The 21,878-nt window shown below is 38.9% G+C and overlaps 1 protein-coding gene across 1 annotated transcript in view; it reads left to right on the top strand.

Annotated features, from left to right (window-relative positions):
* Positions 1 to 21,878, top strand: part of CRYBG3 (beta-gamma crystallin domain containing 3) — a 62,997-nt gene that overhangs the window by 25,676 nt on the left and 15,443 nt on the right. Inside the window, exons 7-16 of the mRNA XM_009890120.1 lie at positions 1,467 to 1,606; positions 2,953 to 3,067; positions 4,256 to 4,291; positions 5,292 to 5,425; positions 7,233 to 7,359; positions 11,499 to 11,641; positions 13,767 to 13,893; positions 14,878 to 14,910; positions 18,832 to 18,941; positions 19,467 to 19,593. Coding sequence (XP_009888422.1) covers positions 1,467 to 1,606; positions 2,953 to 3,067; positions 4,256 to 4,291; positions 5,292 to 5,425; positions 7,233 to 7,359; positions 11,499 to 11,641; positions 13,767 to 13,893; positions 14,878 to 14,910; positions 18,832 to 18,941; positions 19,467 to 19,593 — 1,092 coding nt within the window. The remainder of the gene's footprint in view (positions 1 to 1,466; positions 1,607 to 2,952; positions 3,068 to 4,255; positions 4,292 to 5,291; positions 5,426 to 7,232; positions 7,360 to 11,498; positions 11,642 to 13,766; positions 13,894 to 14,877; positions 14,911 to 18,831; positions 18,942 to 19,466; positions 19,594 to 21,878) is intronic.

Genomic DNA, 21,878 nt, shown 5'->3' with positions numbered 1-21,878 from the left:
TAATATCCTGAAGTCCATCTGTTATAATTGCTACATTTATTGCTAAAGGTTAAATAACTATTGAAAAAACTTCGCTAACCAAGAGGGAGGTGTGTTTCTGGGTGGGATGTTACTCCATCGTTTAAAAGCTCCATTCAAAACCTATGTGAAAAGGGAGAACAAGCAGGTGTTGTCATGAGATGAGGTGCTGTGACTTTAAGAGCCCTTGTGCCCTCTGGGTTTCTCAGCAAGCTCCTGTGTTTTGCCTTTCGAGTCTGGTAGAAGTCAAAGGATGTGCAGGATCTCTGTCTTGATGTGACCCTGCCTGGCTCCTCAACAAGTCCAGTAACTGGTTGCTTCCATGAGGGCACCCTCAGTGACAGCTTTTCATCCCTCTTCTATAGCGCACACACAAGGGGCATCCTCTTACAGCCACATTTAGGACTTTTGGGGTCTCTTTATGCCGTCCAAGCCCTTTGGTCTAATGCAAATGGGCCCGTGGGTCAAGAAGATAAGGGAAAGGGTGCCATGAAGTTATCACTGAGAACTGAAGGTTTCCAGCTACAGCTGAGCAAACTCTGTAAACATGTGAGCTGCCTTTCACTGTAACAAGAAGACTGTTCGGTAATGCACTGTTGAAGCAGGGCCTTATAAAAGATCTTTATTGATTCATGGGGGGTTTGAATGCTGGAAAAGAAAGTATTGGCAATGCTTTTTATATAAATATTATTTTATTAATGTGATTCAGTAAAATCCCTGCAAATTCTAGGGAAGATCATGTGTTCAGCAAGTTGTTCTTCAGCATCTATCTATCATCTGTTATCTATAGAAAACCTTCAGTATGGTAACAGAGGTTGTTGCTCCACAGTAACAGAAAAATTGCTAACGTGTTTAATTAACATAACAAATATTTTCCAGTACTTTTCTTTTTCTTTCTATGTCTAAAACGCTGTAGATTTATTTAATGTGACAGAAAATTGACCTCATACGGCTTGAAAATGTAGTTAGATGCATTACAGAGCTTAATTATCACTGAGTGGGGGAAGTGGGAATGAAGTACGAGACATTTCTAGAAAGTTTTAGTTAATGCATGCATCGTGTGTGTATGGGTGTTAGGGAAGCACTGGCTTTAAAAAAAAAAAAAGTCAGCAGTGTTATATGCATGGTTTGTATGTCACTAAATACTGTTGGATCATTTACTTGGAGAGTGTTTAAACAGCTTTTTGAAGGTAGCCCAACAGGCATAAATGCATAGTTGTTTTTTTTTAAAAAAAAAAAAAGTTAGCAGGAGTTGGAAATTTAATTCCCTTAACTTTTCTGAAAATCTCAGTATTCATTTAAAAACCTTCCATCATATGAAGCCAAGAGTTAGGTTAGAAGGGTGAGAAGGCAGGGGGAAAAGAAGGAAACATTACCAGTTCTTCCTCTACGGCGATGGGGCAGACTGCAAGTGTGGAGAAGCCTCACCTTTTGATTTGTTTCCACAGGACTGTGGTGTTCCAGAGGTAGAGTTCTGCCTGGCAGCCGGTAGTACAGAAGGACTTCCTATCTGCATACAAAGTGCAGTTGCCAATTTAGAAGAACTGGATGTTGAGAAAAACCCTTATATAAGTGTCAAATCAGGAATGTGAGTATTGAACCCTTTTAATAGCATTTTGCCAGCAGGTAGAGGGGTAACATCATGGGGTGAAAGTCAGTCAGCAGTAGGAACAATATTTGGGGTTTTTTGCTACAAATAGGTTAACATATAGTAGGTATTCCCAGCTCTACGCTTCAGCATTGTGGTATGTGGGCTCCTAGCAGTGGAACCAAATTTTTGAAGGCATTTTTCCTCTAGTTGCTGGCAGAAGTCTCCTATAATTTCATCTTTGAGTAGCTTTATAAATAGAAGCAGCAGCTCAGCAATCATTAGCTTTTAGTTCATTGGAGAATAGATACTGTCTCCCTAGTGATGCATCCTGTTATAGCTATAACACTACGTCTGAATACCAGAAAACTAATATTACCTCATCCAAGCATTCTGCAAGCTACAGCCGTATCCTGGCTTTCTGGAGAGAGTTGATGCAATATGATACAGGCCCCTCAGTAGCCCAGGATTTTCCTGGATTGAGCAGAATAGTCTGTTTCCTGGGGTAAACGGCCAGCACTTCACAGTTCCTGAAGTCTGGGAATTCTGTGCCTCTTACAAATCATTACAGAATGACATTAGCTATTCTGTTATAGTCTTGCGTTTGCCTTTCCATGTGAGCCAAGCCTCCCTTCCTGTGATCTCACAACATGCGCGTGAAGCTTGAAGTGGTGAAGGAATAAAAAAAATGTTTTGTCTTAGTTTTGATAGAACTTAGTCTAACTTTTAACTGCTTGTAGTCTCTGTGTGTAGTTTTAAGAAAGTAATTTTCCATATGGCTCAATGCCTCTTCCTCCATTCCTTATTTGGTGTACTAACCCTGTGTCCAACTTCTACATTCCGCTTGCTTTCTGATTTAAGAGTCTGAAGGAGTCTCAGTATTTTTAATCTTCATGTTAAAATTATGATAGCCTGCTTTCCAAAGGAGTGCTGTAAATGATAATATTTTAATAATTTCCACTGAAAAAAACAAGTGGGATTGATGTTAGAAGCCTTTTAAATTCCTAAGGTAGTAATCATAAAATTTGATGCAAGTGTCTCATCCTTAGTACTGGCATTGGTTTTGTACACTATAGTGTAACAAACTGGCTTCTTAAAGTAAATGAACAAATTGGTAATTTTCTGCTCTTTCATTCATATTTAGCTTGGGTTGAGAAAAAGTATCTGAGATCTTAGCACTGATGTTGCCAGTGTATTTAAATAGAGCACAGTTTTAATGTGCTGGCAGTATCTAAAACACATTATCTAGCTCTGATGAATACAAAAAGGAAAATAATTTTAATAAAATCATTGTATTTGTAATGTATCTGATGATACTAATAACTCCTTTATCCTTATTGTTATAGGTGGCTTGCTTATTCAGACTTTAATTACAAGGGAGAGATGAAGGTTTTGGAAGAATGCGATTCACCATCTGAAATTCCTTCAGCAGATGTAAAATCTCTGCGTCCCTTAAAAATGGTGAGGACTTCACAATTCCCTAGTAGGTCATGTGTTTTCCTTTTCCTACTGTTGCTCTCCCAAAGGTTTTGATCTAAGTACAACTTAGGTTCTAACATCCTTTCGGAGTTCATCCTTAAACGTGTAACACTCCTCTTGCACCACAGTGCATTTGCAGTGTTGTAATGGCACAGCATTCACTTGTTCCAGGGCTTGCTGGGCTCCTGCATCTGCCCAAGTAAGAACATATAGTCAGAGGGAGTGCCTAATTAACTAGGACATCTTCCTGGGGAACTGCTGTTGTCGAGGGGAGATCAAATAAGACAGAACTGAAAGACTTGTAATTATATTACAACCAACACCAATTCATTAACTAAAAAGGCTCTTCAGAGGTTGTTGATTTTCTTTTTGTAATAGTACAGCTACAGTCTGCTGTGGATGGAAGACCAGGGGAGGAGTGTATTATTGAAAAATACCCAGTAGTATTCCTGTGACCACACATTGCAGAAAAATCTTGGGAGGTGCAGCTGATTCTTGTTTTGATAGACAGCATGTAGATCTAAATATGAAAGAGATGTGGAAGGGTATAACACATAATTCTACTGTATACATAGCAAGTCCACAGAAAGAGGGTTTAAGAGCCACAAAGGAATAAGACCTAACAGCTGTCTTTTTAGTCCCTCGTGGGAGGTAGGTTTCTTACTCCTCCACAGAACATCATTTGCTAACATTTCCAGAGAAAATGCATTTGTTGTCTTTGCTCTTTGACCATAGACATGAATATGTCAGCCTATATTTTCTGTCTCTTCTATAGTTTCTTAGTGTCTCATCATTTGTGCTTAAAAAACTTGAAATATATACCACACAGCTTTAAAAGTTACATTTTAAAAATCGGTCTGTGTAAATTAGTTAAAAAACCACAAAGTAAATATTTGCTTTAGAGTGCTAATAGACAATAAAGGAATATTTTAAAATTGCTTGCCACCCCTACAGGATTGTCAACGCACTGACTTTGTTTGTAGGTCAGGTTTATAGAATCACTGGCCTTTATGAATTATTAGAGTATTTAAACTAGTTTTTGATTTGTCCAATGCTGAATATGGTGAGTAAAATTACAAAGACTTCATGCTCTGATAGTACTGTAAAGTACATGACAAAGCATAACTTTGTTTTACAGAAATACCTTTTTTTTCCCTCATCTTTTTTTAGGGTGGACTAAAAGTGCAAATGCCAATGAATGTCAAGGTAAGCACTGAGGACACTGAGAATAAAATATGAGCACACTGGAAATATAAAACCTTTATTTAGACTGTTTTCTTTTTGTTGGCTATGTGATGTTTGATTAAGTGTTCAGTATTTACTGCTGAAGGAAAATTCGCTAATTCTGTCAAGTCCACTTTTGTACCAGTGTTTCATGAGATGTATAAGTGGTAGGAGTTTATTTTTTACATATTAGGTGAATGTGAATTTGCTATAGAAAAATTGTAAAGCTTTTACAACATGAAATGAGTTCTCCTGACTGACACATCAGTCACTGTAATGGAGAGGGGTCAGGAGAGATTTTTCCATTTAACGTAACAAGTAAAAGCAGAAAGCAGAAAGCTAATCCAGAGTTACTGCTCCTTTTCCCTCCTTTTTCTAGTTCTCCACAAAAATGCTAATGCTTTAGGTAACTTAATTATACGAATGCATGCAAGAATCAGGAGTTTTTCTAATAAATTTTGCAATAAATATTAATATTATTGATAGCTGATCTGTGTGGTTTGGCAGATGAGAAATCCAGAAGGTGTGTTAACTGCAGTAACTGAAACAACTTCAGCGAAGTACAGAGAAAGACCTCTTGTCTACTTTTGAGGGGTCAAGCTCAGTGTGTCTAGCTGTGACCAGGTAGGATTCACTGGCAGGCTAATATACACTGCCTAGGCATAGGATTACAGGATAAATCACAGTCTCATAGCTCCAGAATGCATTTATGTATATGGAGTTGTGTGAATAAGTATCATTCCGTGGAAATGTCTGCAAATAGCCTGACGAGCCTGTCTAAATCCAAACGGGGTCTCTTCAGCTTCTAGGGCACTCAAGAATCAGAAGGGCTGGGGAATGCAACCCTGAGTTTTCTTCATAGTGGTGGCTTCTTGGAGGGGGAGGACACGGTGTCTTCCACATACTGTAGCAATACACACCCCCAAACTTTCAAATTACTATTCAGGGCATACTCAGGGCATTGTTCCAACATGTTTTCTAGATAATAATATATGAGAAAACTCACTTTGGGGGATGGTCCAAAGAGTTTTCAGAGAACATCGGTTCTGTCCCAGCTCTGTTTGGTAGTGAAGAGGAGTTTCAGGAAATTGGATCAATACGTGTAATTGGTGGAGTGTAAGTATGTTTCATTTTTGTATTTATTTACTTTAAAATAGGAAATCATAACTAAATGCTAAGAATTGCTCAGGGGTGTTTAGAATCTCTCACTAAAATATTTTGAAGATAAAGGAATATTTATTTCTCTTATCAATTACCAGCCGTGGATAAAACAAACTTTCCATATGGCTTATTTATCTAAGGGGATATAGGAGGGAAAACTAAGTGTGTGAGAGGTGTGAAGTTGGTGTTTACCATTTGGATGCCAATAAACTAGACCACTTTGTTCCTTAATGACAGCATTCACACGGAGCTTTAATTTATATTGCTTTATGCTTCTGATCCTCTCTACTTAATTTACCAAAATGACCTTAGTTAGGTGTGGTCAGTCTTTAATTTGACATTTTAATGCCTCTGAAATCTTCACAGATTTTACTGTCTTAATGGTTTTCCTTTGCCACCTGTTGCATGTTATCTGGAATTAAGAATCCACCCTTATTTTCCTTCATTGAGGCCTCGGATTGATTCTCTGTTGCCCTGCCCCTCTCATACACACACATGCACGAAAAGGGCTGTGTAACACAGTCCTTGGGTGGATTGCTCATGAGGTAGGCTCAGGTCCAGCTATTCTAGAGAGCTACCAACCCCACATATTGTTCTTTCAACCTCTCCCAAGGCCCAGCAGGATAGGACTGTTTGAAAGCATGCGGGATGGTTGCTTCTGCCAAAGAGCTTAGCAGTAAAATAGTTTTCAAAAACATTAATTTTTTTCTTAGGTGATTTCAATGTTAATACTTCAATATAAAGATTCAGTAACATACATCCTTTCAGGCTGTCATCAGAATCTTACAAGCGCTAAATTCAAAATAAACGTAATTGTGAATACTCAAATAATCTATTCATACATTATGTATTAAGCTATCTGGGAAGCCTCAAATTACTAAAAATCATCCCTCCTTCTGTTGTGGCTGCTTTTATTTTTAATACTGCGGTAACTTACCCAGTTGAAGTAATGTAAACCAAATGATACTAAAAGTAAAGCTACCCCTGCCTGCCAAATTTCAACGCCGACAGAATTTATACAGCAGTTCTAATACTTACAAGGGAGTTTTAATGAAAGAAATGGTTACAAGAAAGAAAGAAAGAGGGGGAAGCACTTTTTCAAATTGGGATCCAATAGAGCTTTCCAAGTTGATGTGGAAATGCCTTCTTCTAATTGAGCCTTATCTATTTATTCAAAATACTTTAAAATTGTTATTCCCTTGGTGCTAAAATATATTCCATGTGCACTAGATTGTATATATGCAATTCATTTGTCTATTCATATATATGTTTGTAGATTCGAGCAGGAAACAATATAAGCAGGTGAAATTTTGTTCTGCGGAAATCCATTCATTTTATCACCAGCTCCAGCAAGGGTAGAATCTCGTCATTTATTAATACACTGAAGAGATCTACTGCTTGGTTTTTCTCATTGACAATTGGTTGCTTACGGTGTTTTGGCCACTCAATGCATACTAGCCTCAGCAGTACCAAATAGTGGTATTGGGAATACGGCGGACTGAGAGGAGGTATGTGGAGAAGCGTTACACAGATAAACTGCTGTTGCAGAAGGAATCACATGATGGTATTTTGATCCACAAAGAACCCTTCATGGGTCCTTGTGTTTTCAAACAAGCATTGCTTTGTTTTTTAGCTGAGTCTGTGATACTTGTCTTAGTGTTCTAAGGATATTCTCTTCCCCTTTTATTTGTTATGGCAAATCATGTGTGCAGTTGTTCTGCTTTTAGTTATTTCTCTTTCTTTTGTTGTGTGGTTGCTGTAGATGGGTTGCCTATGATAAGGAACGTTACAAAGGCCATCAGTACTTGCTGGAGGAGGGAGATTATGAAGACAGACACTCATGGGGGGGAAGTGACAGTGTACTCCTGTCTTTTCGGTTCCTTCAGGCTGTAAGTACTTTTCTGAATTTCACACAAATTATGCACAGTTCTATACATAAAGAGGAAGGTTATTCTTTGTATATGGTACAGCAAGTTTGGGTTTAGTCATTCCATTTTTGCCCCAAGTTCACTCTCGTTCTTTTCCTACTTGCTGAAATTTAGACTGCACTGTATACATTGTAAAGCAGAAGCAGGTTCTAAATAGCCTTTGTAAAGTTCATACAAGGAATGTATCATGCAGAATTCCTTGTCTACCTGCCAGATTTTCCAAGTATGTCACTTCGGCACTTCAAGCTGTTTGAATCTCTAGAACAGAATTTTCTTAAGTTTAACATGCGTAAGTGTACAATGTAGTTCTTTATTAAAATAAAAATAGCTTTTCAACACAGCAGCTGTTACAAGCCTTAAAACAGCATTACCCTCTGTCTCTGTGATTTTTGTGCCAGAAGATTTTGGCAGCAAAAATAATCATGGTGAAAAAATCCCTGCTACTAAAATGTGTTTAGTGATGAAATAATAATAAGTAATAATAAAAACTATAGCAGAGACCAGTATTAGAAGCAAAATTAGACTTTTCAGTGATGGGGAAACATGAGATTAGAACTTCTTTATCATTTCCTTTGGTTTGGGTTTTTTTTGTTTGTTTGGGGGTTTGAGGATTTTTTGTTGTAATAGGAACTCCGTGAGCTCTAAATACAGCTGCAAAGACTGGCTTCTTTTGAGAATTAGATTGTTCACTCTGCGATTACTCAGTCTTGTATACTCAGATTACTCATCTCCTCATCTGAGGAGATGTGATATTCCTGAGCCAGAAATTTTGTGAAGTTTGAAGACAGGCATTTCAGGCAAACTCATTGTCTCAACAGTCATTATTTAAAAAAAAAAAGTTAATGCAAAACCAAAGTGGCCATGCTTAAATTCACAATTTGCAGTTTTGATTTTTATGAAAGGCGCATAGGAAAAGCTGTATTTATAATCAGAATCTATCATATAACTTAAAATAAATATAGGAGAATTGAAGAACTGAAATGAAGAAAAATGTTAAATGAATAATTTATTTTCAGGTTTCTGAGAAAAACAGGCAGGAATTTCCTTCTAACTCCTCATTTGCAATGTGCAGAATCCTACTCAGTTACTGACTAATCTTAGTTTTTCTTTCCTTTCAAGCTATACATAGGATACTTGAGTAACTTCAATTCATCTTTTTAAGCCTTCCTCTTGGCAAAGGACATAATTAGGAGCTTAAAATTGTGCACGTGCCTAGCAGGAATGACCTTCCACGTGTATGCATGTATTTGACTCACGCCTGAGTGAACAGTCAGGATGCTCAAGTCATTAACATTTTAAAAACGTGTATAATTCGCACTCATATCAACATACAGCATTCGAATTGGCATATAAATATATATCAATATGTAGGTATTGATAATAAAAGTGTAAGTAATACCTTTCCTTAAATTGTAGCATAAGTAAAGGCAATGAGCTAGTTGCCAATAAAATGACTAATGGCGCTGGAATTTTGTTGTTCTGCTTGACCAACAGATTGCCTGCCTCTCTGATGTGCAGCACAGAGCTCAGTGTTCAGGCTTGCCATATGCTCCCTTCATGACCTTGTATATGATACTTAAGGTCAGGATTTTAAAAACATTTTAGTACCAAACTCTTGTTTTCAAGAGGACCTGGGCAGAAATCCAAAACTAGCTGTGTGTGCTTAAGGCCCTTCGCTGCACAGCAAATGTACTAGCTCTTCGGCATAATCTCAGAAATTCTGTCAGGAGAAGCACGGTAAAGGTCTTGGACTCTGTGGGTGTGTTCCTGGATATCAGATCTTTGCTGCTCTTCCTTAGAAATTCTGTTTTAGTCAGATGAATTCAAAAGTCTCTGTAGAAGATTTGTGAAATGTAGCTAAGTTGCATTATTCGTGGTCAGCTTAGGTAGGGGTGGGGCTGGGCATTGACCCTGCTTTTTATACATACTCACCGGTGTGGTCTCATGTAGGGGCCAATCCAGCTAGACCATTTTTTTTCTCGGGCATGACACCAGATGACCTTGACTGTGTTGGCTTTAAGGCCAGCCCAGACCTGAAAACAATTTAGCCTGGCACACACGGCATGAAGCTGAAGCTAATGAACCCTGTGTACCTGAGTCAGCTCCAGGCAGAGTCGGATCAAATGTCTTTGTTCTGTGCTCCCAAAGCAGGGAGGATGGTGTAGAAGCACGTAAACGGCTCTGTCAAGAGCCAGGCTGGGTACGGTGTGCCTCGTTAGCCAGTGTCAGTACCAGCTCTGTCAGTGTGGCTTAGTGCTATGCAAAGCTATTCAGATGCTCCTGCGCCACGACACTCAGCATGACACGTTCCACCAGAGCTTATTAACGCTAGGAAAATCCAGCCCGTGTTTCTGTACAGATATCAGTGATTGCAGTTGAGCTGAGGCATGAATTTAATTTCCTGACAAATCAGAAAGGTTAGATGTTGCACACAAAAGAGGGATTGTTGAAAGTCACCCCTCCCCACCCACTGGTGAAGATGTACATGCATGGAGGCATACTGCAAGAGCTTTCAAGTTTTGTCTGTCTTAAATATTTCTGCTGTGAACAGTCACAAACTTGAATGTGGGGATTCAGGGAGTGTTTTGAAAGCAGAGATAGAAAGGACTTGGAATTGTATTGTCCAGTGTACTGCCAGCTCTGTTATCAGCACCTATATTGGACATGTTAGGAGTCAAATACAGGGCTTGTTTCAGAGGACAGACAGCAGTTTGTACTGTGTGCTGGCTTTGGGGGACAGTTACATTTGCTTCTTTTCTGCACTGTCAAATGAATCCATGAAGTTGGGCTTTGCCCATGGCTGTCGTGATCAGGGAAGAGCAAAGCTTCTGAGACTCTTGCAGTAGAGCAAAGTATGTTGCCTTTGGAGCTTTCCCACTAATATTTTCAAGTCTAAAATGATTTGCCTTGGTCTGAAAGCCTCTTATTAAGTTTTTCCTATTGCTTATTGTAAGAGAAGCTGTAATGAAAATTTAGGGAGGCAAAAATGATGGCTGAGTTTGAAACGTTTTAAATGTAGTCACAACTGAGGATGTATTTCAGTATTTTAAATTTAATCAAAGAAATTACACGCAGATTTGATCTAAGTGGTTTTTCAGGAACTCTGAGAAAGTTCTTGCTTTAGAACTGTTAAGCTGTTTTTTATTTGCACTAAAACTGACTGGTATTTTTTTCTTCTCAAAAGTAGTCTGAAGCTGCAGTTGTTCATGTTCATGATGATTTTGCCAAAGGCTTGTTAGCCTTTTCTCTTGCTTGCAAGATTTACTTATTTTCAACTTACTATAACGTTGCTGAATGTCTCAGAAATACTGAAATTGAACTGAGTTCATGCTTTTTGTTAAAAAAAGGAATTCAGGAATTTATGGATTGTTGTTTTCCATTTTCCCAAGCAGTGACTGAACAGCATGCTTAAAATTGCAAAGTGGTTAAGAAGTTGGAGATTTGAAACCCAAATTCAAATAATCTGAAGCTGTGCAAGTAATCTGGTCAAGCAACTATGCTAACTGAAAGCATAAAGCAGTGTCACACAGCTGCGTAAGAGAGAACATGACAGTGTCGTGCAGGATTGATTTTTATAGCTATAGTGATTAGTCATACAATAGATGTATCCAAAACCTGCAAATCTCTTGTGCTGGAAAGGTGATCTTGCCCAGTCTTTTCCCCTCCGTGATTATTGCCTTGTAGCTGGGAAGGGATGAGGAGGGAGAACTTGAAGTAAAAGGCTAAAGTCGTGGTAGTGTGTCAAGCAGTCGTTTGTGAAGCTGTTGGAAGATCAATGCTAAATCCCCAACCCTTCTCTTTACCACGCAAGCGTCTTTGGACTCTGTCATCCTCGTAGAGGAAAGGATGGTGCTGAGGGGCAGCAGGTTCTTCCCCTTTTCAGTGGAAACCACTGAAGGCCACGTCAGATTGCCAGGCTTCCAGCTCTAGGCACTTAGACACCAAAATACCCCGTAAAGATCCATACAAGGGACCCAAGTCCCTTCACTGCTATATAAAACATTGTCTTTCAGGCTGCAACTTTTTTGCAAAATGTTTTATGTTGTGAAGTGTCACTAAGCTGTGACAGCCTGTCTTCTAACTGCTATGCTGCCTCTTAGGATTTCATAGAATCATCAGTGGCACTTTTTCAGTCTGATGATGAAGATGGGAAAGCGTTAGACATCATCAATGAAGAAATCCCTGATTTGGAGCAGGCTGGATTTGGCCCAGAGACGAGGTCGATTCTTGTGAGAAGTGGAGTGTAAGTCTACTGAAATATATGTACATAAGTATTTTTGTGCACAGTTGGGTTTGGGTGCAACTTCTGACAAAATATTTTTCACATGGTACAGGTGGTAAACAATTGGGGGAGAACAATGTTTCTTTCAGTTTCCTTGGTAAATGGAAGAAAAAAAATCTTAGTTTTCTCTAAATCTCATGCCTACACCTCGATTTGGAACTGGGCATTTTTGTTACTAGAGAAAGCTTGTGATGTTCCCCCAGAAGTCACACAGCCTGCAGTTTCATGGTACAGGAGCTTTGGCAGTGGTGCAGAAGAGGGATTTTAGGCATGTTAGGAATTGGGGATACCTTTTGGGACAGATGGAGGTTGTACAGAAAGGATGAGCTGTGCCTTATTCATGATAAAGTCAGGCTGCTGGCACTGAAAATTGCAACTTTTTAGAGAACTATTTAAAATAAAAGCAGGGGTTTAACCCAAAAGGTATGGAAGAGTACCTGGTTCAAGCTGATACAGCCTACAGGGTGGACTTGGCTAACTTTCGGTGTGCATATGTGAAGTCCAGGAGGAAAATAAACAGCACAATTGCAGTAGATAAAGAAGGTGAATTAGACAGTCTGCAGTGTCTGTTGACAGACACATGCAATGTTAACTGATGGAGCAAGGACAAAACTTAAAAGTGAGAAGCCTAAAAAATAGTGTGGGGGAACTAGAATGCTTGGCATGAAGTAACAGCTCTGATATAACAGATACTGCAGAGATTCACAGGAAGGATAAGCAGAGGAGCTACCAACTCTGTAGGAATGATAGAGTAAGCTATTATAGGCAAGGGAGTGGTACTGTACATGAAGAATGATAACAAGTGCTAAAACATAAAATACGCTATGGGAAAAGAGCCCTATGGAATCATGTGGGTGGAAATTCCAGACTTTAATAGTAATTTTAAAAGTGCAGTATTAACATTGTCATACCTACCCTAATGGTGATGGTGATTAGGGGTCAACAACAGTTAAGTGAGACTAAAAAAGCTAGGACATAGCGGGGGATTTGAACTGTACACGTAGAGACTGGATATTAGTGTCTCATGCAGATGAGGTACAAGGATGAAAGGCTGGGACTGAATTGGAGAAGAGATGGCTGAGAAGAGGTATGAATGAGATCTGCAAAATCCTGAAGGTGGTAGACAAGCAGCGTTCAGAGTCCTGCATGACAACAATTGGGGGATGCTTTACAGAACTAGCTGAAGATTGCTTTAAAACAGATTTAGAGGTGGGGAGCAAAAAGCCTTTCTTGTACCAGAGGCAGTGAATTTCTGGAACTTGCTGCTGAAGGAGGCTGTGGTAGCAGATGGCACCAGGAGGTTTAAAAAAGCATTAGACAAATTAATGACAAAGAGTCATAAATAGGTGCTAAAAGGACTAGGAAAGAATAGAATGCTTGGCATGAAATATCCCTAATATAACAGTCCCGGGTGCTGGGTGACTAAGGAACGCACCACTAAAAGTGGCTAAGTTAGCACCGTCTCTCTTACTAGCTCCGTCTACTTCTGCCACTGCCAAAGAGTGCGTGCAGGGCTAGAGGTACCCTCGGTTTCATGTAGTTGGTGGTTTCTTTCTTCTTAAATTGCAACAGGGAAAGCAGGGTGGAAGAAGCTTGAACTGCCACCCATTGCAAGTTTTTGCTTTATCTCGTCTTATCAAGGCTTCCTCATTTACTTCTCTTTCTTCTTACACCATTGTTTCTTAAATCTAACTGGAAAAGTTGGAAGAAAGACCTGTCTGATGGGGGTGGTGCTGAACAGGTAAAGATTCCACTGAGAGAGGTTCAAAAACTTGTCAGTTAAGTGCCTTTCCTCTGGGCTTCAAAGCGAGGCAGCATCTCATGCTGAATGTGTATTTGATAGAAAGGCAGAGACCCGAAGTTGTATGTTTGTCAAAGTAGTGTTTGCGAAGTAAAAGCAGAAATCAAGCGTGTTACAATTATGTGTCTCTTACTGGGTTTAATGTTACGCTGTCTGTCAGATGGACTTACCAAGAAAACTCCAACAAAAGTTGTTCTATTTAACTCGTTAGTATTTACATCAAACTAAACAGAAAAACGTGATGTTTTCAGTTTATTTCAGTTTAATTTTTGTGTCATTCTCCAGGTGGGTCGCATATCAGCAGAAATATTTCTGTGGAGATCAATATGTATTGGAGAAAGGAAAATACAAATGTTTCTTTGACTGGGGTGGATCTAGTAAAGTCATCATGTCAATTCGACCTATTAAGTTGGTGAGTTACCAGAACTTGTTAAGGGGGAAACTTAAAAGAAATGAGAGCTTTGGAGTTCAGAGCATACAGTAATGTTATAATGTGGGCTGTGCTGTTTAATCAATTTGTCTATTTACTTGGAAATAATTTCAAGACCCTTGTGAATGACATGAGTCTGTTCAGGATGGAGACTGAAATCGACACTCTGGATCTTTCAGTTGGTTGAGAGGTTCTCAGGAACATCTCATAAGAACTTCCCTTTGGCCGACTGCATTCATGGAAAGAATAACTTGGCCTGGAAAGATTGATTTGCCTTGAAACATAGTAATTTATAATGCCTAATTCATAATGGGTGTAAAAATACTTGAGAATTTATCTGGCCCGTACCGGTTTTGTATAATAGAGGTCTGATTATTTTATTTTCTTATTTTTATGCTAAAATATTTGTAATACGTATAGTGAATAAAGATAGGAAATATTTTAATCTGTTATTAAATCCAAGGTAGTGCACCTTGCCCAAATAGATTAGTGCTAGAACTGTCAAAACGCTAATGCAAAACAGAGACAATCCTCAGTAATAAGCATATAATAAATGATACTACTGCACTGAAAATAGGAAAGGAACATTTAACCTTATTTTGAAGAGCACGTGTTGAAAGAGGTGTCACAGTCTTCGATTGTTTTTAATTCTGTCTTTTTTCAAGAAATAGACTTAAAATAAATACGGAGACATTGACATGGGCTCTAATCCACATTATATGAACTAATTAACGCTGATGCAAGTTCTCTGTGTGGAAAGGCACTGAACAGTCAGGCAGGTAGTTGTGAGTTTACAGGCAGCTGAATGGTGGAGGCTGGGGAAGAGAATTGTGCCAAGAGCCTAGGAAGTGTGTTTTTCTCTGCTTTTGAGTTCATAATTAACAAATTTCAGGAACTTGACATGTCTTCTAGGAAATTAATTAATTTTATTTATTTATATGCATGTGTATATATTTATTATTGCAGGAACCACTTGGAACGAATGAGCCTCCACATTTGGTATGTTGACATTATATAAGTCTCTAGTACTAAACTACATTTAATAATTAAATACAGGTAATTTTGAATGTCATGCTTCAGGTGATACCTCAGTATTATCATCTCCATACAGCAGACCATTGATGGAGGAAACTGGTAGATGCACAAAGGTTAAGTTTGCTAATGTTCTGCTCTTTGCTTTATTCCAGATCATACCCTTGAGTATTCTGTCCTCAAAAATGCAAGCAGCTCAGTAGGTTTTGAGTGACTTTGGATCTCTATAGCTATTTATTTTCCTCGCCTTCCTGTTTCTGGGAACTTCCTATCACATACATTCATCCTTCTCTTTGTGGCATATTTTCTTTCTGTTGTTTTTCATTGTCTCTGGTTTGTCACTATTTTCTTCACATATGAGGTGAAGAATAAAGTATAAACTGCAGAAAATTGAACTGCACTCTTCAAGCCTACAGATGCATCAACAGTGGAAGCTGGGTTTTTAGTCTAGTCTTTAGTCTTTGTAGTCTGTTTTTGATTGTCTCCCAAGCATATCTAGATGCTCCTTAAGGAGTTGGCACCACTTGCTCCATGCTTCCCTTTTCCTCACAGTAACATATGACCTTAACTGAGCACATCCTGATTATGATAAATCTATGATAAATCTCTTCTATTATATGTTCTGATGATTCTGTCCAAAGTTGTGTCTAACTTGGTGACAGCTTATAAAGAGAAAGTGGTCCCTATAATTTGCTTTTAATCTCAAGAATGACTTAGTTCAGGGTTTTAAACTTTTGGTCCTTATCTTACAAGTTTATGTTCCATTAATTTACCTTTGTGATACCTTTCTGAAACAAAAACCTGCTCTAAGTGTTTGTGCTCATCACCAAGCATGGTCTGTGTCTCCCGCAACATTCCGTCCCAAAAGGACTCTCCTCCCTTCCTGTGTTAGTTGTTTGACTTCTCTTTTTCTGTCCTGGAGTATGCTGCTAGCATGAGTGATGACCTCAGTGGTTATATTTCTCTCTCTATGACATGCTTTTAATTAATCAAATTTGGAAGACTTTATTTCAAGAAATATGATGTTTTTTCAGACAAAAGAGACTTTAGAACTCAATGGTTCTGTTTCAGAAAACTTAAGTATTTTGTCACCTGGACACAATCTTGCTTGGATGCGTGTGGGAAATATGTACATTGTGTTACATAGCAGGTTGAGCACACCCTTCTTTTTCTCCAAGTATTCTAGTTCTACCGTTTTATGATTAACCCAGGACTACAGGAAATGTTTCCTGTCCGAAGACATAATTGGTGTATTATTTTAGTCTTAAACACTGATTTCCTGCCAGACCTATTCATATGGCAGTTTGCGGCCAAATCCAAAGACTTGTAAGTATGTTCACAGTAAGGCCTTGATAAAAGATACCAGATAAAATAACCAAGTCAGAGGAAACTGGTGGGATCCAAACAGTGGAAGATCATTTTCTCTCCATCTTCAACTCTTCTATTTTTTCGGGATCTACCAAAAACTATTCTTTGAGTGGTTTAATCCAGTTTTGCAGACCTTTAAGATCAATTCAAACCTTTGAAGTTTCAATAAATTGTGCTTTACAGTCTTTTTATTTCCAGTAATGTGGAAAAAAAACCCTGTGTGTATATATGCTCAGTCACCTTTAATTACTGAGATGTACTAGACTGTATTTTGCCTTCTGTGTTCTCTAATAGCAGCCTTAACGCTGTTTATAAAAAATACTATCCTGATTTATCACAATCCTGGTTTTCATAGGATTCTGCCCTAAAGCTAGGGAAGGAAGAATATTGCTCATATTGCTACAGTTCTCTTAGGAAGGGAAATATTTTAAGTAAGTTTTTATGGGAAAACATTTGATCACTTAGAATAAGTAAAGGACAGTCTTTTGGATAACTATGAAGAATTTCCCATTCAGAGTAAAATAAAAGTTTCCATGTATGGAACAGTCTCTTAGTTTGGAACTTCAAAGCATGGTGCGTATGAGCTGGCAAATCCTTAAGCATCCTAATGTTTGACCCTTATATAAGCCATACACCGGTTATTTCGAATGATTATACATTCTCCCACCTTTAATAAACATGTGCCTAAGCTAAGGGAACTGTTTTCACTGTCTACGAAAGTGTGTCTCTTTTTCATTTGTGTTTTTAGTTGCTCGTCAGAAATTGAAAAGCAACTAAATTTTCTTAAATCTCTCAGTAACTCCCCTGACCTTTTCCTCCTGCCAGGCTCTCTAATAAACAAAGTACATATAATGTAAGAATGGCTGAAATCACAAACTCTAAAAAGACATTCACTTAGTTTATTAAAAGTAAAACTTGGTTTTGTCCAGCAAGAACAAAGCCTCTTTAAATAGCCGCTGACTTGTACAGATGATTTAGGAACCAGAGATAATTGCTGTGATGACTTGTATTTTAACATGCTGTCCATTGACTTATTAGGAAGCGAAACCTCGTGTAGTAATGTCAAACCCTGACAAAATAGAGGTAGCTGCAGTCTGAGACTAGTTGCAGATATGCAGTGTTTTTACTGAGGAATCAGTGCTTCACGCCAGCTTTTGTCAAATTAACACCATAATTCATGATTAGGTATATTCTGTATAAAAATGAGTTATAGAACTTTTTTAAAAAGCCTTGCATAGCATCTGGGCTATGAAAAAAAGACAGTGTGTATATATATTCCTTTATAAAGAACTTTGAGATAAGTGAGTAGAAAATACTATGTAATCACAGCTTAAATAGATGCTTTGTGACATAGAAGTGCAATTGTATTTACAGAAAAATCAGTTACACTTTATATAGTAACTGATTTGTGTTCTCCAATTTACAGTTACAGCATGCAAGGCCAGGTTGAGCCTTTCTTGTTCTTTCTAACAGGAAACATATTCATTTCTTTTAAAAACACAGACTGAGCTTTTCCATAAAGTCTTTTCTGATACTTGTGTTTGGCCTTCTTGCTCTGTACTGGCAAAAGCATTTGATTTCTTTTCTTTGGCAGGAAGCTAGGCCAATTTGGGGCATGAAGGGGGAAGTAGCTCTTGCAACAGCCATCATGTTTTTCTTCCATTACAGAATATGAGCTGTTCTTTCGATACAGTTAAATCTTTCATTCTTTTCCAGCCTTCCTTTCAGGCCTTGAAGTGAAATTTACCTCAGTTACACAGTGGCAGTCCAAGGCTACAGAATTCTAGGCGACTTTGCTATAGATCATAGGCTATATCATACTATTTTTTTCCTTTTTTTTCTTTTTTTTCTTTTACTACAACACTTTCAACCTTACTGCTTTTTTAGGGTGAATTGATCACATCTTACTGGTAGGGTATGGTTCAATGTGGCTTGAAGTGCTTCACCATGACACAGAAAAAAAGCTTAGCTGAACTTCAGAAGTTCATGGTGCATCTACCAGGCTGTACCCAGTTCTCCCAGAAATTCTCCTGCTAGTTCTTAGATAAGAAACTAACTGCGATCGGTGTGGTCGCAGAAGATTCCAAGGCATTTTGTCAACAGTATCTTTTTGACCAACGCTTCCCTGTCCTGTTTTGAACACTGGATTGCTGAGCTGTAGCAAGAGTTAGCTGCAGTTCAGGGGTACTTTGGATGGAAGATAACATCCTTCAGTGCTAGCCATCTCTTTTTCTCTGGGCCCTCTGCTGCTGCAGTTCAACTTATGCTTGATACCACTGCCTTAGCATCACTGGGAAGCATCCTGTACCAGACCCAGAGACGATAAAGCACTTGATCTTTCTAAAAAGAAAGCAGCTGTAGAAGAGTAAAAGATTCCTTAAATGAGAATTCATTCTTTGTATTGTATCTGTGTGAATTGAATGGGTACTTCTCTAAAAGCACAGCTATCTCTGTTTACATTAATGATAATGCATTCATTTTCCTTCTAGTCATTGGTTTTGTTTTGTTTTGTTCTTGTAGCTCAAAGCTTTCAGTAATACACATTTCCAAGGAGCATGTATAGATTTCACAGCAGAAGTTTCTGATTTTACATCATTCATACCATGTTCTTTTAAGGTTCTTCGAGGATGGTAAGTCTGTTGTTTTACACGCCACCATTTTAAGTAATACGAAAATTTTTTTGGAACGCTACTAAATTTCAGACAGCTGAAAGTGCATAACACATAGCCATCATATTCCATCATGTCTTAGACCCTTTGTCTTGCAGTGCATCTCAGTAACTGTTGAACTGTCATTGGTTTGGGTAGTATGCATTTTGCTTTCCCTGTGGGAAGTTTGCACAGTTACTGTGATTCTTTTTTTAACTCTAGTTAGAATTTATTCCAGATTTTGAGAACTTGGTACAGTAGAAGTGTCTGCATTCCACTCGCGTCGTTTGACTCTGGAACTGAGATTTCTGTACCACGTGATTTGATTTTGCTGCTTTGGTTGCTTTGTGGCATAGCCTTTCAAGTCACCTTACCTTTAAGCTTAACAAGAACAAACAAATTTTTTATTCCTTATTTCCTTAGCAAATATTAAATCTTGAAAAAAAACCCCTCACTGTTAATGAGCAGCTAGAGCAGCTAATCTTTTTTGTTATGTTATTCTTGCAGTTGGCTCCTGTATTATCAAGGGGAAATCACTGACAATCACTGTGTGCTGGAAGAAGGCCTCTATGTTGACCTCAGTTCCTGTGGCTGCCCGACTGCTACGATCAAATCCGTCAAGCCTATTGAATATGTAAGGACTTTATTTTAAAAAAATAATGTTTTGGAACACTTTTCCGAGTCAGATGTCTGAAGCAAGTGCTTGTGCTAAACAAACTCCCACTCAGGGAAAACAGTGAAGTTTGTTTTCTTGGCTTATGCGATTTTTTGGGTTAGGAACAAGCCAGGCTGCATGTGTGCTTGCATGTGGTCACTTGTAGGCACACAGTCTTGGGTGTTCTGGGCTCAAAGTTGCTATTTTGTATGAGTTGCATTGGTTGCCCTTTTTCTCACTGGTCTTTATAATACAGCTCAGCAGCTTAGTAGGCAGTGAGATTGATTTTGTCATGGTGTCCAAGTATGCAGGACTTGTTTTATTAGGCTTACAGCCAAGGTTCAGACTTAAAGCCAAGTACGCACAGAAGACAAAAAATGAAATTACAAGGTAGCATATACTTGCCATAATCCGTTTAATTGCTAACTATTTCACAGAAATACAAAAATGGTTTTCACCTCCTAATGGCATCTCTAACCATGTGTCAATAAAGTGGTATAATATATCACGTGTATGGCCTGTCTGTATGACACATCAGATAGTCCAGTCCAAAGCTCATGTGGCCATCCTTTGTCTTGGTGACTTCTGAGGTACAGGACAAGTACATATTACACATGCATATAGTCTTCCTGTGACTTTCGGGTCATGTTGGTTGTACTACCCAAGGACACAAACTGCAGTCGAGCGACCTATTGTAGCAGTAAGGTGAGATAGGAGGTCCTCTATGGTCAGGAGATTGGATAGGATTGCATACTACTATCCAGTACAAGAGAGATACAGCTTTTTGGATCCTGTTGTTATCCTGCACACAGGACATATGCCTCTGGAGTCTTGCTGTTTGAGCCATTGCTCCATATCTTGGTATGCTCTATGTAAGAGCATAAAAGATTAACTGTTGGTATAAGAGAAGCAAGTGGCTGCTCTGCCCACTCCTCTCTAGCACTGACCAACTTCTCCAAACCTCTTCCTCCTTCCCTGATCACAGAACACAAATTCAGCCTATGTGATGCGTGCCCTTCAATGGAACTCTTGCGAAACCAGACTTTAAAGGTTACGCAATTCATTTTTCTTCAAGTGTTAAAGTCCTCTTTTCTATTTGTGAACAGATTTTTTAAAAACAAATGACAACAAACAAAAAAAAAACTAAACCAAAAAAAAAATGAACACCCAAAGCTGTGGGCACGGTGGGAACGATGTACAACTGGAGTTTGAGAGCTGGTCTTTTCACCAGGTTACATAGATACAGTGATTTCAGTGGAGCTATAACTTCCCACCTGCGGAGAGCCTGGTTTTCAGATTAAAGATCTTCTTTTCACGTTAGGCTTTTGGACTCTGCTCTGCTAAATCAGAGTGAAGTTTTGACTTGAAATGGTAGGTCTCATCCAAATCCCCTAGCCTGTAATGTCATAGGGAAGGAACTATGCAGTTTGGCATAGTAGGAAGCTACTGGCAGCCCATGATTACCGAGGGCCAAGTCCTGGGAGAAGTGTGCTTGGCAGGCTGTGTGTGGGAAGGTTACACACGTCTTCCTGTACTTTGTAAGGGGCTTGTACCTCTTAGTTCAGTTCCTCTCTTGCAAATAGGAGCCCTTGTATTTCACAAAATCGAGGCACTAAACAGCATAAAATGCTGTTGAACCACACCTGTTTTACAAATAAATGCCCTCATCAGTCCCCTAACACATTGTGTACGCTAGTCGCACAGGACAGTGCTCAGAGGCATTGTGTAGTACAGACATGATGTTAAGCACGCAGCAGTAAGTTTGATCAGTGGTCAGAAACAGCCGTAGTTAATTCTGTGCATTGTCCGCAATGCACGGTTCTTGGAACAGAGCCCTTTTTATTACAAGATATTTCTGTTAGCTCATTCAAGAGACCGGCAAGCATATTCCCAAGTGGAATTGTTGTATAGCCTTACTGAATTCAGTTGTGACATTGGCAACCCCTTCCATTGTTCAGCTGTTCCATTGTACTAGCCCAGTTTCAGACCTAAGGTAGCTCGATAGCTCATGTGTAAGTGGGAGAATGTTTATCCCCAACACCAAGACCCGAATGTGCATTGTCTCCTGCTCTCCTTTAAGTGCATGTATTTGCTGTAAGTGTAACTGTTGAAAGGACTCTCACGCCGGGGGAGCCATGTATTGCTTCACTGTGTGAGGTTTCTGCATCCCAGATGTTGACTAGTAGAGGCCCATGCGGGGTGCTGGCAGAGGCCGGGGGCGGGGGGGGAAATACGCTTTTAGCAGTACAAAGGACTTATAAGGC

The sequence above is a fragment of the Charadrius vociferus genome, unplaced genomic scaffold (assembly GCF_000708025.1).
Source record: "Charadrius vociferus isolate BGI_N301 unplaced genomic scaffold, ASM70802v2 scaffold287, whole genome shotgun sequence".
Classification (NCBI taxonomy): domain Eukaryota; kingdom Metazoa; phylum Chordata; class Aves; order Charadriiformes; family Charadriidae; genus Charadrius; species Charadrius vociferus.
Note: the sequence above shows the minus strand (reverse complement) of the source record. Positions and strands in the feature narration are given on the sequence as shown.